Source organism: Naegleria gruberi (genome assembly GCF_000004985.1).
Source record: "Naegleria gruberi genomic scaffold NAEGRscaffold_5, whole genome shotgun sequence".
NCBI lineage: Eukaryota > Heterolobosea > Eutetramitea > Acrasida > Naegleriidae > Naegleria > Naegleria gruberi.
The window spans coordinates 516,630-531,342 of NW_003163322.1; the positions used below are offsets into that span (position 1 = coordinate 516,630).

Below are 14,713 nucleotides of genomic sequence, written 5' to 3' on the forward strand. Positions count from 1 at the left end.
AATTAGATCATCTATAACGAGCTTAACAAACAGTAGACCAAGCAGCTCTGCTGGTTTAAATAGTAGTACACTTTCTGTAAAAACTAAACCTATTCCAGGAACACAATACGAGGAAATTATAGAGTTTGCTGGCCACAAAGCAAGTGCAGTATCGACGGAAACAAGTACAGCAAATGGAGGGGGCGTATTCTTGAATGGAGAATATAATGAGGCTGAACAAAGCAGGCTATTCCAGGAGGCCCTTAGAAATTGGAGGGGTGATAACAAATTGGAATCTAAAATTTATGAAGAGGATAACTCTGCAACCATGCAACGAGGAAAATTGAAGGAAGGCAATTATGATGAGCATTTGCAACAAAAACTATTCAAAGATGCTGTAATGTCTTGGAGAAATGGAGGAGCATCAGATAGCAAACGAGAGAAATGCAATGCAGAAACAGAGTCAGATCAAAACATGACCAATACTGAAAGAAAAATGAATGGAATGGCACTGTTTCAGAATGAGTTTTTGGAGCATTTAAGAAATGCAACAAGGCATACTTATTTTGACTTACATTTCAGGAAATAACTTTGTAAATAATGGATAAATAATTTATTACTTTTTCGACAAAACTTTTTCGACAACACCTGCAGCAACAGTCTCGCCATTCACTCTAGCTGTTAAACGACCAAACTTGGCAAAATCAGCATACTTTTCAATTGAGATAGTATTATCAGTAACTATGGTTACAATAGCATTCGAATACTTTGGAATACATTTTGGTTTCTTTTCAAGTATTTCTAATTGCTTGTTTAAGGTACAAGTGAGTTTGGTAATTACAGCTGGAACATCAATGTTGTGCAAATGGAGAACAACATGAGCACCCTTAATGATTGGTATCTTCATATCAAAGGTAGCAATTCTAGCCTTGAATCTATTTGTTACCTTAATTTCATTTCCAATAGGGCATAGAATTTGACCAACCATAAGCTTTTCTATATCAATAGATCCCAAACCAATTTCAACATTGTCACCAGCATAACCATGCTTGACAGGACTCTTATGACGAAGAATGGATTTAACTGTACAAACTTCTCTAATTGGCATAATAACCAATTCGTCTCCTTCTGAGATAGTACCTGTTTCAATCTTACCAGCAACAGTAATACCAGTTGCCAATGATTTATAAACATCAGAAACCGACATTCTCAAGGCCTTTTCAATATCACGAGGTTTAGGTTCGAACTTGTCAATTCTTTCAACAACTGAAAGACCATCATACCATGAAATAGATCCTGATTTTGTGATCAAATTTTCTCCTTGAAGACCACTAGCAGGAATATAAAAAACATGACTACCGTCTTGAGTTTGGAATCCTATTTGTCTCATAAAGTCGTCCAATTGAGCTACAATACTATCATAACGTTCCTTTGACCATCCGATTGAGTCCAACTTGTTTACGACAACAATTACTTGTTCAACTCCCAAACTTCTAGCTAAAATCAAGTGTTCCTTAGTTTGACCTCCATTGGCAAATCCTGTTTCAAAACCACCAGGAGTTGAATCAATAACTAGAATAGCAAAGTCAGCTTGAGCAGCACCAGTAATCATTTTTGGAATAAAATCCTTGTGACCTGGGGCATCCAAAATGGTAACATGACGATTTGGTGTTTCGAAATATCGTACACCAACATCCATTGTGACACCACGTTGTCTTTCCTCTTCATGTTCATCCATTACCCAAGCAAAGTGGAATGATGATTTACCAATTTCAACTGACTCCTTCTTGAATTTACGTAAAGTATTCTCAGAAACATTTCCCAATTTGTAAAGTAAATGTCCCATCAAGGTTGATTTACCAGCATCAACGTGACCAATAATAACAACATTAATACGCTTCTTTTCCTTATCCTCAGGAGCCTTGTGTTTAATACCAGAGGATTTAATTGGTTTTGGTGATTGTGGTTCCTTCTTTTCTGATTCATCAATATCCATATCTAAAATTGTGGTATTCTTAGACTTATTCTTTTGAGGAGTTTGTTTCTTTTCAATTGGTTTAAAGTCCTCAAGAGGTTTGTGACTAGCTTTTTGTTGAGATCTAGCAGAACTAATGAGATCATCTGGAGATGGTGTGTCAAATTTAAAAAAATCAATTATAGGGGAAGAATTGGTGTTTGAATTATTAACATGTTTTTTGTTGTGGAGTATTTCATAATAGGGAGACAATCGTTCTGGAGAGTTTGCAAAAAATGACTTTACAAAGGATTCATTGGTGAGAGAGGTTGTAAGGCAACGACCAAAAGCTGATGCAACTGCTTGACCTGTTTCTTGATTCTTTTGATTTGACGAATCAGAGAGTGAGCTTTGTGAAAGCTTTTTGATAATTTCTCTTTCATCTTCACTCAAATCAGAATCATTATTGTCTAAATCTGTCTTGTTGGATTTTCTCATATTCTTCTTCTTGTTAGAAGAAACAGATCTGAGGTATTCTTCATCAGAGGACACTTCTTCCTCCGATGAGCTGATTGACTGTTGCACTTTTGGTGTTGATTTTACATCGCTTGGTGGTTGAGTGGAATTGGAAATTTTGGAACCTCTTCCTGCCGAGAGAGGAGTTGTGTTGTTATTATTATTACTGGAAGATGATGGTGTAGTGGTAGTAGAGTTATTATCTGATGTTGTTGGTGGTATTGTAGAGGTTTCACTCTTTACGGTTATCACAGGCCCTGAATTATTCGTTCGCATCAATCCACCCCGTCCAGCACTTACTATTGGAGTTGATGATGATGTTGTTGTTGTTGTAGTTGTGGGTATATTACCACCACTCAACAGTGATGAACCTCTTCCGGCCGAATTATTGCTACTATTGTTTGCTATTGTGGAAACAACAACTGGAGCACTGGAAATAACATTTCCTCTACCGATGCCAGCTACACTACTAACACTTGTTGGTTGTTGTTGATTGATGGTTGGTGAAGAATTGGCGTTTCCAAGAAGGAGCCCACCTCTTCCTCTACCAGCAGACATTTTTTTCTATTTGATTAACAACACAAGCTCTCTCAACATTAACAGTCATTATTGCAAACCAATTCCCAGAACAATGTGTCCACTCCTATCATGTCATACTCAACACTCGTTCATGTTTTGAAAATAAACATAGAATTCACACGATCAAAATGAAATTAAACATACCAGTAAAGATATTTTCAGAAACTTCACTTGTTGGTGTTGGAGTGCCAGAAATCTCGGTAAAATTATCCAATTCTGAAACTAGAATGATATTATTCCTATTATCCTTCTTTTTGCTTGATTGTTTCTTATTGTCATTCTTCTTTTGAGAATTGGAAGATGTGGCAGCAGGTTGTTGTTGTGTGGCTTTAGTTGTATTGGCAGCCTTATTTGAGTTATTCTTATTTCCAGTAGTTTTAGAATTATTTGATTTTACAACAATATTGACTGCTGACTTTTTCTTTCTCTCCTCTTCTTTTTGAGCCATTTCATAAATTTCATTAATGCAAGCTTCAAAATCTCCATCACATCTTTCCAAAATATCAACTAGGAATGGTTCACCTTCTGGTTTCTTAATCAATGGGAAAATTGAAAGAATATATTGTGATGATTCAGCATCAATTCCGTGAATTATAAAATCCGCAAGCTGATGAACTGGATCATCAGATTCTATTAATTATCAAATAATATTCCAAAAATCATATTGATGATAAAACATTTAAAAAGCCTTTTAAATACCACACATTGAATTTATCACACATACCATTTTGTCCATTTTCATCCTCATCATATTCATACTCATCATCGAGGTCTTATCCGATATAGAATACATAATTAGTGGCAACAGTATTAGAACACATTCAAATAATTTTAAATTCTCTCTCCAAACACCACAACTAGCAACCTACCTTCATCATCGTAAAAGTTGGAGTGTCTAGGCATTTTTCTTTAAATATTCTAAAAACTTAAGGTGGCACTATTGTTCATTGTTCACCAAAATTTAAAAAAAAATAACAAGTCGAAACAGTTTATATCTTGTTTGTCCTTTGTGACAATCATTGCCACACAATACACGAGCTGATTTACAAGGACAACTTTTGCAGTACATGAACATGAAACACCATGATCTATTTTCTTCTTCTTTCTTTTTCGGAAATTAATTTCTGTTGATTGTGTTTCTGAAACTATGCACTTCTTTCGTCAATTTTACAACAAGCATCTTGTTTTTTCTCCATAGCACTTGTCATAATTTCCACACCAGTGATCTACATACACATTCAGTATTGTTCTTAGAATATTCTCTTTTGCATGCTACAGAAACAGTTGAATCCTATCTGATGGTTGAGAACTTCGTGATGCAACTTCGTGATGCGATTTCATTTAAAATTTGTAGAAACATCCGAAAATAAAATTAATTGGTTTTGATAGTACTTTTAGTTGCTTATTTTCAATACGGAAACACAATAAGAAGGCAAAGTAAAGTTGGTACAAACATAACAACACATCTAGACCATATCTTGTTTTTTGCAATGTTTAATTTTGTTACTGGAGTGTAGGAGAAGATTAAAACTTTAATTTTTTTACCGTTACGATGATGAAGAACAATCGGATCATGTTGGGATTTCATTATTTATTCTAAAGAGAGTGAAAAGTAAAGCAAAGTAAAGTAGGGATAAACTATTCACATATAAGAGAAGATGCTGTCTTCTAACCAAGTCTCCAAATTTGTAGGAGAGTGTAGGAGAACCTCTCAAACTTTAATAAATTACTTCGTCATTCAGCAAGAATTGTAAAAAATAATTAACCAAAAATTTTTACCGAATTTCCTTTTATTGTCAGCTACAGTGCCACCTTAAAAATAGAAATTGTTCAATTTTAAATAGTACCTCAGAGATTTTGAGTTACCATTATCAATGAAAGTTTATACTACTTGCAAAGATGAATGGATGAATGGAAAATCTTGTTGTTACTAATTAAATATGAAGATGAGAAAAAGTGAATAATAAAAAACGAATAATTCTATTTTTCAACAACTTGTTTGAAATTCTGTAAATTTTTTGTTGATTAAAAAAAAATTCGTCATCATCGAATCAAACAATACCACAAACAATAACCATCATCAAAATGGTCGAAAGATTCCGTAACAAGAAGAAGCACACTACCAAGTCTGTGGATACAGTTGGAAAGTTGAGAAAGTTAAAAAAACATTATCCAGAATTAACCGGACCATTTAAACCAACAGCTGGTTTTACTAAACAACCTGAAGTAGTACAATCAAATATTTCTAATGAAGAGGAATTGAGGTTACAAAGAGTATTGGCTGAAAATCCACTCTCATATGATGCCCGTACAAAACTTAAAAGAGAAACTTCCAAAAGAGAATTCCGTGATGATTTGAGCCGATTAACTAAACAAGATGAAGCTAAATTTCAATTATCATTCACTCCAAAAGCAATTGAATCCGAAGTAAAAGCAAAGGAAGAAAAATATGCAAATACATCATGTGAAAAAGCTGACAAGAATAATCAACAGAGAGATATGTTCAGAGTGAAAAAACATGAAAAGAAACCAGTCACATTCTCTACAGGAAATGTTAAAAAGAGATTGATTGGACAAGTAGAAGGTGATCCATTGATTGGATTCTGGCAAGGAACTGATTTAACCAAGAGAAGAAAGCCATCTGAACCACAACAAGATATTGTTGAACAAGTTAAGAATGCTGTCTATAATCCGACTACTGGTCAATCATACAATCCAACTCTTAAAGAATATAAGAAGGCTTTGGAAATGGCTTCTAAGGGTGAATCAAAGATTTTCAATAGATTGGATAATATTTTGGATCAACTTACAAATAGAGATGATGATGCCGCAAATATTTCCATAAAATCTATACGTATGGAAGACTTTTTAGCTAAAACACCAATTGAGAATAATGAAGAACCAACCGAGGAAAATAATGAAACAAAGGAAAAACAAAAGCCAAAATTCTTGAAAAAGAAAAAGATTCTTTCACTCACAAAGAGAAAGGGTCTGAGAAAACATAAGGGTGATTTGATTAGATCCCTCGTTAAAAAGAAGAGAGCTGCTGAAGAAACTGTCAATGTTACAAAATTGGGTAAAAAATTATTGCGACACAGAATGGACTATGAAAAGAGTATTCCAAAGATTCAAGAAAGACGTTTGAAGGAGCATTTGAAAAAGATCAGAAAAGTTCCAGTTCAAAGATCTGACGATGTCATGATTAATGATGATAAGGATATTGAAGAAGCCTTCCATACTCAACCAAAAGATGAATCTCAAACACTCTCTTCTGTTTCCTCATTCAGAACAATGCAAAGTGGTAATTCACTTTCACTTTGGTCATCCATGACAAGAAGATTCCACGATACAAAGACTGTTCACATTCAACCATATTCTAAAGGTCACATGAAAGTTGGCAATTACACAATATAAAATATTTAAATTATTTAAAAAACTAAATTGTAAATTTTAACTTTTAAACTTTTTTTAAATAGAAAAATCATCTTTTTTCACATTGTCAAATTTGGAAAATAATTTAAAAATCCAATAAAAATTATTTAAAACATCCTCTAAGATTTCCTGAGATGAAATATTACATTGAACTATTTGAAATTTAAATTAAATAATTATATTTTTATTACAACAATATCGTTTTGAAAATTTGAAAAAACTCTAGTACATTCAACTTAGTCCTTCTTGGCCAACTTGAGATGCTTTCTGTGTTCTTGTGGAATAAAGTCCAAATTAATAGTATTCTTATTCTTGTCAGTGACAATATTTTCAGTGGAGGTAGTGGTGGAAGAAGCAGAGGAAGCACCAAAGACCTTCTTGTATTGTGGAGTACCCTTGAACAAGTACCAAGCACCGAAAGCCATCAAACCCAACATACCGAAGAGGGAAATGTAGGAGAAGACAGTTTCAAAATCAGCAGATTCAGCAGCTTCAACAAATTGAATAGTTTGATTGAAGAAAGTGGTGGAGAAGGTATCGTTTTCAACATTCAAATAAAAGACATCAACCATGACGGTATATTCACGGGAATCCAACATCTTTTCTGGAGTGAACTTGTAGGAGAAGGTAGCAGTTTCTTCTGGACCAACAGTAACGTTTTGGAGAGCACCAGTAAAGTTTTGAACAATGTAAGGTTGATCTTGATTCATGAGGAGGTAACCACGGATGAATTGGACGCTGAATGGAAGATCACCAGTGTTCAAGAAACCCAAAACGACTTCAGTTTCCTTGCCTAATTCAACAGTCTTTTGATCTTGATTTAACAATGCATATGGAACAACATCAGGTGAGGAAATGTATCCTTGTGTATCTTGTTCTTCAAGAATAGGTTCATCTTTAATTTCTTCCTCTTCTTGAGCTCTAATTCCTACGAAAAATAAAGTTGAGATGAGCAAAGCTCCTATCAAGAACAACACGGTGCGTTTTGTGTTGAAATACTTCATGATGATATTGATGTATTTTTTTGTGTGTTATTACAATTTTTTTTTAAAGTGATGACGAGAAGAGAGTGCAAGCCAAAAAATGACTCTCTCTTCCTGCCTTCACAAGTACACGTCATTTTATCACTTCCATGAGTGAGCTGCAATAAGCTGTGGTCACTTCAATTATTGGCAAAGCTTTGATATGGACTTGGAGAGTGATTGGTGGCATTAAGAGGTTTTTCAAACTGTACTCACATGGAAAGTGCATTGGATTATAATTGTGTTAATATAAAGAGAAGGTTAGGAGATTTTGAAACATTACTTTATTGAAAGAATTTACAATTCCAAATCATCATCTGGATCATCTTCTTCATATTCATCATCAGAATCAATGATAATGAATCCTTGATTTTGTTTTCTTTGCTCTTGTGGTGTCAAATTTGAATGGTTAGTGAGACCTTCCTTCATAAATGGCAGTTCAAGAGTTTCTCTAGCTCTCTTTTCCTTTTCTGTGAGGCCAATCTTGAAAGTTACTTGGTTTTCAATGTCTTCTTTTGTCATTGGTCTATCCATACGATTTTGTCTGGCCTTTTCCTTCTCTCTTTCATCAAAGGTATCCAAAAGTGAAAGTCCACTCTTTCTAACTCCTCCACTCATTGAGCTACCACTAGTATTATTGTGAGAACAATTTGGACCATGTACATGCTCCTCTCCAATAGTAATGTGTCTCTTTTCTCCAACATGTCTTTTAACTCCAGATTGTTGAGTGGTTGTCACATTTTGTTGTTGAGGCTTTTCCTCTTCTTCATCGTGATGCTTTTCACTCTTGACCTTCTTTTGTCTCTTGGCAATGAATGGATGCTTGACATGAGTCATTGCACCTTCATCATCACTAGTTGCACTGATTTTATAATATTCCTCATTGAAAAGTAATTTTCCTCCAAGTCTCAAACTATGAATGTCACATTTGAAATCAATTGCTGCAATGTTGAGTATTTTTTCTTCCAATTCTTCTTCGTCTTGATTTGATCCTTCAACAGGGAAATAAAAAGTTTCATCTTGATCCATATCCTCTGAGGCAATAATTGAAATTATACCCTGAGCATGGAGTTTGTATTGTTCAACTACATTCTTTGGATGTGTATCTGTATGAACTACACTCACTACAGAACAAACTCTACTATCTTGAGAATTACTCAATTGAAGAAGTTTTTGTACAAGTTGGAATGCTGGACTATCTCCAAACCAAAATGCAAGAGCACTCAATGAATTAATAACTACTATAACCTTCTTTTTCTTACTAGAATCCGATGATGACCATTGTGATGTCAAAATTGAATTAATATATTTGTACAAATCATTAGCCTTTTCAAAATCTGTTGAATCAACACGAATGACCAACTTGTCACTCTCATCAGTGGATTTTTTAAAAGTTGCATGATATCTATTCATATCCTGTTGAAGTCTTTTAGGAATTGCTTGTTTATAATCTCCAGCATCAATAATTAATAATCGTAAATCTTGTTTTTGATTTTTCAAAATATCATCCTCCGAGAGTTTGTTTGATTTAGAATTATTCTTTTGTGGTTGTTCATTTTCATCATCACTGTGATTATCATTCAACATTAAATCCTCTTCCAAACTGGCATTTGAAGTTGCTGATGAAATCACTCTCTTTACAATCTTATTCAATAGGAATGGAACATGTGATTTACTGTTGCAATTTCCAAGAATCAATAGGTTTGGATATTGTTCCGAGTGTAACAATAATTGTTGAAGAAACATTTTTTTAATTCTTAAAATTTATTAATAATTTTCTTAGAACGTTCGTTACTAGAAGAAAAGTGCATTATTGAATTGTAAGAATGTTTGTTATTCAACTGTTATTACTGAGTAAGCTTGAACAATAGCATGAGTAATTTAGTATTTTAATATATTTTTCTCTTTATTCAATCATGTTAAAAAACACCCCATGATGAAGAATCTTTGAGTTTTTAATAATAATTTAGGTTAAAATTGTGTCGAAAATTTAGAGTCATTCGAAAATGTATTGTTGTGTGGTAGATTAACTTGTTGGGTTATTTACTTTTGGGAGAGCTTTGAACCAACATAAGTGTACCACCATGAGAAACAAATGGCAACTATTAGAAGTGAGTCAATCAATTAAGTGAAAAATATTCAGCAGAATAAGCAAAAAAGTTTCAATATCAAACATTAAAGATAATTTCAAAACATACCTGGAGTACCAATCATGAAAGTCATCCAAGCAGCAACAGCAGCCTTCTTTGGTGGACCATCTGTATTTGAAAAAAGTAGTAATCATTTAATGGTATCCAAGAAAAATAAAGTGTTGAGAATCCCAAGTAAATGTGGCAGGTTTGTCCATTGACATACATTAGAAAGATAAACATGAATAATAACACATTAAACAGAGCATTAGAAGCACGAATAAACAAATGAAAGTTATTATTAATGTACTTACTGGTAAACATGACCAACTAATTATTGTCATCCACATGGAATTTAAATGCACAAAAGAGGGTAGTAGTATAAAAAGAATCCCGTAAAGAAAGCGAGTTTTTGAAAGGTTTAGTCAATTGTTTATCCATAAGCAGCATGAATATTAAAGATATAAAGATAAGAAACATACTTCGTGGTGGTGGTCATGGGCATCATGTCCTCTTCTTGGCAAGTTTCTGGCAGCACTTCTAATAAATCTGTTGAGCATCTTTTTTTTAAATGTTTTACAAAATGCAGAATAGGACGAAAACACTTTTGAAGCGGAATACTTTGAGAATCCTCTGTAGTTTTGCTTCTATGGTTGAGTTGAAGCTGTGTTTGATTGTGTGATTACCCGTTCAAACAAGGAGCCGAAATTATTGCCAATAACCACAAAAATTGGATTGATTTGGAATGAAAAACCGTAAGGCAACTAATTTCAATTGAAAAATGTATTAAGGATTCTCAAAATGTTTGTTATTATCTTTGTGTTGGTGTGATTCTTTCTCAAATTGCTTAATATTTAAGGAGAAATGACTTCTTAATTGAGAATTTTGATTGAGTCGTATCGTCCCTCCTTATTGATGGAGACTTATTAATTTATCACCGAATTGAGAACAAATTTTGAGGCAAACAATTGAGACACTTCTTTTCTTTCAGTTATTGAATGTTCTAATTGTTGAAAGTTTACAAAGATTTAATTTCTTCTTGTAAATAATAAGATAGTTTTTGGAATTTTCTATACTCTTGATAGAGTTGACATATTATCTATTGTTGAGCGAGTAATTGAAAAGCATGTGGCTATGAAAAATGTTCATAACTAATATAGAGATTAAAAATTAATTTAAAAATTAAATTAAAAAAATACCGTTACTTCGTGTCCTATTGAAGAACTGACAATATAACAACAAGAATAAAAAATGGGTAAGAGAAGAAGAAAGAATAACAAAAAATCTAACGAAGATGAATCCCTTGATCAAAAATTGGAGGAAAGACTTTCAAAAACATGGTGTTATTATTGTGATAGAGAATTTGATGATGAAGCCATTCTTATTCAACATCAAAAAACAAAACATTTTAAATGCCCATACTGTCCAAAGAAACTTGTCAGTGTAAAGGGAATGAAAACTCACGTACTTCAGGTACACAAGGAGAATATTAATTTTATTCCAAATGCTAAACCTGAAAGAAATACATTTGATTTTGAAATTCAAGGTATGCAAGGAATACCAGATTATATTATTTTGGAAAGACAAAAGAAGTTGGAAATTGAAATTTTCGGACAATCAGACATTCAAACTGAAGGAGAACATTTACCTGGTTCAATCTTCTCCTCAGCAACAGATGAAACCGTAACTAGTAATAATAATTTAATTAATAATTCTCACCAAGATTCTGAACAAGAAGAAGATGCAGAAGAAGGTTCTTCAAATAATCAAGAATTTGAACCTGAAAATAAGAAGTTGAAATTAACTTCCGATGATAATGCCCAACAGCAACAACCATCATCTGTGTCCTTCTCCTTACAAAAGAAGTCTAAAATTTCAGCACCACCAACAATTTATAGTGCTGCTCCTGTTATTCACAAAAACTTACAAAGTGATATTTCCGCTACTATTAATGATATTTCTAAGGAATCAGGAGTTAATAATGAGGAAAGTAAGTTAAACGACAACACACAAATATAATCAAAAAAGTCACTTCATCATCCTATCTTGTTTACAATGATTCTCTTTCCATGGAAGAGAGAAGAGCATTAGACATGAATAATGACAGAAACTATTAGGCAATTCCGTAAGTTTTACTGAAAATTGATTCAATAAAGGATTGATGAATATGTGTACTTGCTCAATTTAATTGTCTTGCTTTTATTTTCACTATTCTTGTTTAATTTACTAATAAATAAATATACTAATTTCAAAATTAAATTTTAATTAAATCCGATATGTTTTTTTTAATAATAAATTAATTTATTTAAGCAATAGTAAAATTGAAAGAAACACAAGCAATTTCCTTGGTCTTGGAAGCGTCAGCATAGGCAGATGCAACAGTATTATAGGTTCCTGGGAAGGCGAATGATGGAATGGAATTTTGAATAGTGATGGCCTTGGTTCCTGGAGTGATTGGACAACCACCAGAGACAGACTATTATTGTTTAAACTTTAATACACGAATCATGATGAAATACAAACCTTGCACAAATCATAAGTAAATTCAAACAATCTGACACCTGATAAGTAAATATCAGCATACAAAATACCTGATGGAACAGTAGCAGATACGGTACCCTAGTTATGTGTCAATCAATGATTTTTTGATCATTAAATATGATGATAATCAATTTACTTACGGTAGCAACAGCAACTAAAGTGTCACCAGCCTTTGGTTTGGCTGGAGTAATATCCAATGATTGTGGGAAGAAAACACCATTACTCATACATTGTTTGAAAGGAGCTGGGTCTGCGCTAACCATCATTACAGTGGCAATCAAACAGACTAAGAGAATTGAGAGGATAATTTTGGCCATTTTTTAAAGGGTTGTGAGGTGAAAAATCTATGCAAAATCCTTATCCTGACTTTTCTACTTTAAAAATAGAAGCAGAAATGGAAGAGCAAAGATTCTATTTCTATTAAGAATTCTCCTTATGTGAACTAACCTAATTTTCAATTCTAATAAGTTTCCTAATCTTAGGATGGTTGTTTGATACACATGATTTTGAGAGTAATGAGTGTAAGCATTAGTAGTGTAACGGTATCATACCAGCCTTCCAAGCTGGTGACCCGGGTTCGACTCCCGGCTAATGCAATAATTTTGTTTTTAAACGATGCTGGTTTGGATTTGTTCAAAATCGAAAATTTTTTGGCCAAGAATGCCACAAGTTGAATTAGAAGACCATTTCCCGTTTTTCGCCTGCGCCGATACTGAAGGGTCTGAGAATCGGGTGGAAGGGATATTGTAAACAGACTAGAGTTCTGATCAAGTTCTGTAACTTTTAGTTAAATTTATCTTCAAAAAAATGGGTCAATCTCAAGAGAAAAGTACAAACACATTTTCAAACACTGATTCAAACAATAATATTGATGAAGTGGATGAATTGGAAGAATTAGATAAAATGATTAAATTGGACGGCTACACTCGAGACACTCCAACACCAGTAATGGATCCAACACTTTCAAAATTATTCCTCGGAGCAAGTAAAGGTAATTTTGATGAAATTCTCAAAATGGATCACTCAGAATTGGAGCAATATGTGAATACAACAAACGATGGGGGTGTTACATTGTTATATCTGGCTTGTGAAAATGGAAGGGAAGATGTGATTAAATACTTGTTGGCTGTGAAGGGATTGGATGTCAATTTTTTAGTGAGTTTGTTTTTGATAAGCAGTATTTAATGTTTGAATTTTGTCATTCAATTGAAGGAAGTATGTAATTTTATATATTTGAATGGTTTCGAATAATGAAAAAGGGAGTAAGTAGTTGAATTACAAGAAAGTTTTAATTTTGTTTAAATACAGTTTGTAAGTATACATTTCTATGTGTTGTTCAGTAATTGAAAAATGAATAGTATGAGGTTGGTTTTTAATTTTCTATTTTTGGTAATTATTATAAAAGAAAAAAACAGTAAGTTGTAAACAATCAATTATTCTGATCCAACGAATATCTCTCTTTAGAAAAGAGATGGTGTAAGTTACATTTATCGAATCAATTCTTTTCTGAATACATTCATATAGCTTGTAAGTATTTCATTTAAAGTTTAATTGGTTGTGAATAACTATTGTTAGGGAGTAAGTATACTTTTCAGTTATTGATATTTATTGTTATAACAATATTGTAGAGTGTAAGTTAATAATATTAAACAAATTGTTGTAAAAATTCCAAATATAGAGTGTAAGTCAATCCTAAATTGTATAATTTTTTGATTAAACTCTATTAATTCAGACACCTCTATTTGTTTCATGTAAACTTGGGAAAGTAAATATTGTAAAGTTATTGCTTCAAATGCCAGGAATTCAGGTAAATGAGGGCTTAACATTCAGTTCAGTATACTTGGACTCGTGTGGTCATGTTACAACCAGTCCACTCTATGCTGCATGTCAAGAAGGTCATTTGGAAATTGTAAAATTATTATTGGACACTAAATCTATTGATCCTTATCGTGGAGAAGTTCATGATGCTGAAAATGCAATGTCATGTCTTGGAATTTCTATTTACAATGGAAAATGGGAAATTGCTTCCTTAATACTGAAAAGTATGACGTGTTGTGGTAGAAAGAAATCAGTTTTAATATTTAATAGGGATCCAATATCTGAAATTCTACTTGTATGCATGAAAGGAAATGTTCAATTTCTGAAAGATTTATTGGAATCTAAATTGTTTGACCTTGATCACTGCGTAAGTTTCCCCATATTCCATGGAAATTATTCAAATATGAATTAGTTTCCTTTGCATTTCTGTATTAAAAATAATGACAAGATTATGGCTAGCTTATTAATTGAGAATGGAGCTTCAACAAGTTTGAAATTTGAAAGATCAAAAGGATGTGGATATCTATTGTACAGTTTTTGTGGAAGAACATTTGATGATTTTGTAAAAATTAAGGATGGCAAGACTCCAATTGAACTGGCAAAGGAATTGAGATTTGATATTGGATCCTTGATGGGTGGAAGGTTGAAGAATAATTTGGGTAAATCATTTGACGCATTAAATGATGTCACTATTCAATTTAAAGAGTAAACTTTGGATCTTTACAAAATTTCATTTTATTTCA

At 32.9% G+C, this 14,713-nt stretch overlaps 9 protein-coding genes and 1 non-coding gene across 10 annotated transcripts; 4 read left to right on the forward strand and 6 right to left on the reverse strand.

The window, feature by feature from the left end:
• Positions 1-595: 595 nt before the first annotated feature.
• On the reverse strand, positions 596-3,007 carry NAEGRDRAFT_78293 (eukaryotic elongation factor 1 alpha family protein; the record flags this gene model as incomplete). The annotated part of the gene is made up of 1 exon (XM_002681758.1): positions 596-3,007. The coding sequence occupies one exon, from the start codon at positions 3,005-3,007 to the stop codon at positions 596-598; it is 2,412 nt and encodes an 803-aa protein (XP_002681804.1).
• A 136-nt stretch (positions 3,008-3,143) lies between these two features.
• On the reverse strand, positions 3,144-3,931 carry NAEGRDRAFT_63006 (uncharacterized protein; the record flags this gene model as incomplete). The annotated part of the gene is made up of 3 exons (XM_002681759.1): positions 3,144-3,658; positions 3,753-3,800; positions 3,898-3,931. The coding sequence occupies 3 exons, from the start codon at positions 3,929-3,931 to the stop codon at positions 3,144-3,146; spliced, it is 597 nt and encodes a 198-aa protein (XP_002681805.1).
• A 1,182-nt stretch (positions 3,932-5,113) lies between these two features.
• On the forward strand, positions 5,114-6,487 carry NAEGRDRAFT_56920 (uncharacterized protein; the record flags this gene model as incomplete). The annotated part of the gene is made up of 1 exon (XM_002681600.1): positions 5,114-6,487. One exon carries the CDS (start codon positions 5,114-5,116, stop codon positions 6,440-6,442), a length of 1,329 nt encoding a protein of 442 aa, XP_002681646.1. The 3' UTR covers positions 6,443-6,487.
• Positions 6,488-6,625: 138 nt separating this feature from the next.
• Positions 6,626-7,493, reverse strand: NAEGRDRAFT_78296 (translocon-associated protein, alpha subunit). Its single transcript, XM_002681760.1, has one exon. It carries the CDS (start codon positions 7,462-7,464, stop codon positions 6,697-6,699), a length of 768 nt encoding a protein of 255 aa, XP_002681806.1. The 5' UTR covers positions 7,465-7,493; the 3' UTR covers positions 6,626-6,696.
• A 286-nt stretch (positions 7,494-7,779) lies between these two features.
• On the reverse strand, positions 7,780-9,228 carry NAEGRDRAFT_63009 (uncharacterized protein; the record flags this gene model as incomplete). Its single annotated transcript, XM_002681761.1, has 1 exon — positions 7,780-9,228. One exon carries the CDS (start codon positions 9,226-9,228, stop codon positions 7,780-7,782), a length of 1,449 nt encoding a protein of 482 aa, XP_002681807.1.
• Positions 9,229-9,525: 297 nt separating this feature from the next.
• Positions 9,526-10,171, reverse strand: NAEGRDRAFT_30526 (uncharacterized protein; the record flags this gene model as incomplete). The annotated part of the gene is made up of 4 exons (XM_002681762.1): positions 9,526-9,584; positions 9,681-9,740; positions 9,926-9,941; positions 10,094-10,171. 4 exons carry the CDS (start codon positions 10,169-10,171, stop codon positions 9,526-9,528), a joined length of 213 nt encoding a protein of 70 aa, XP_002681808.1.
• A 772-nt stretch (positions 10,172-10,943) lies between these two features.
• Positions 10,944-11,177, forward strand: NAEGRDRAFT_5065 (uncharacterized protein; the record flags this gene model as incomplete). Its single annotated transcript, XM_002681601.1, has 1 exon — positions 10,944-11,177. A coding segment is annotated over one exon (234 nt), but the record flags the coding sequence as incomplete, so codon positions are not given.
• A 713-nt stretch (positions 11,178-11,890) lies between these two features.
• NAEGRDRAFT_78297 (phosphatidylinositol/phosphatidylglycerol transfer protein) lies at positions 11,891-12,469 on the reverse strand (the record flags this gene model as incomplete). The annotated part of the gene is made up of 3 exons (XM_002681763.1): positions 11,891-12,087; positions 12,135-12,230; positions 12,293-12,469. 3 exons carry the CDS (start codon positions 12,467-12,469, stop codon positions 11,917-11,919), a joined length of 444 nt encoding a protein of 147 aa, XP_002681809.1. The 3' UTR covers positions 11,891-11,916.
• A 208-nt stretch (positions 12,470-12,677) lies between these two features.
• NAEGRDRAFT_t66 lies at positions 12,678-12,748 on the forward strand. The gene has a single exon. It is a non-coding gene; the product is annotated as a tRNA-Gly (tRNA).
• A 211-nt stretch (positions 12,749-12,959) lies between these two features.
• Positions 12,960-14,679, forward strand: NAEGRDRAFT_63012 (uncharacterized protein; the record flags this gene model as incomplete). Its single annotated transcript, XM_002681602.1, has 9 exons — positions 12,960-13,307; positions 13,412-13,414; positions 13,558-13,566; positions 13,617-13,628; positions 13,677-13,679; positions 13,781-13,783; positions 13,831-13,833; positions 13,885-14,337; positions 14,419-14,679. The coding sequence occupies 9 exons, from the start codon at positions 12,960-12,962 to the stop codon at positions 14,677-14,679; spliced, it is 1,095 nt and encodes a 364-aa protein (XP_002681648.1).
• Between the last annotated feature and the right edge of the window lie 34 nt (positions 14,680-14,713).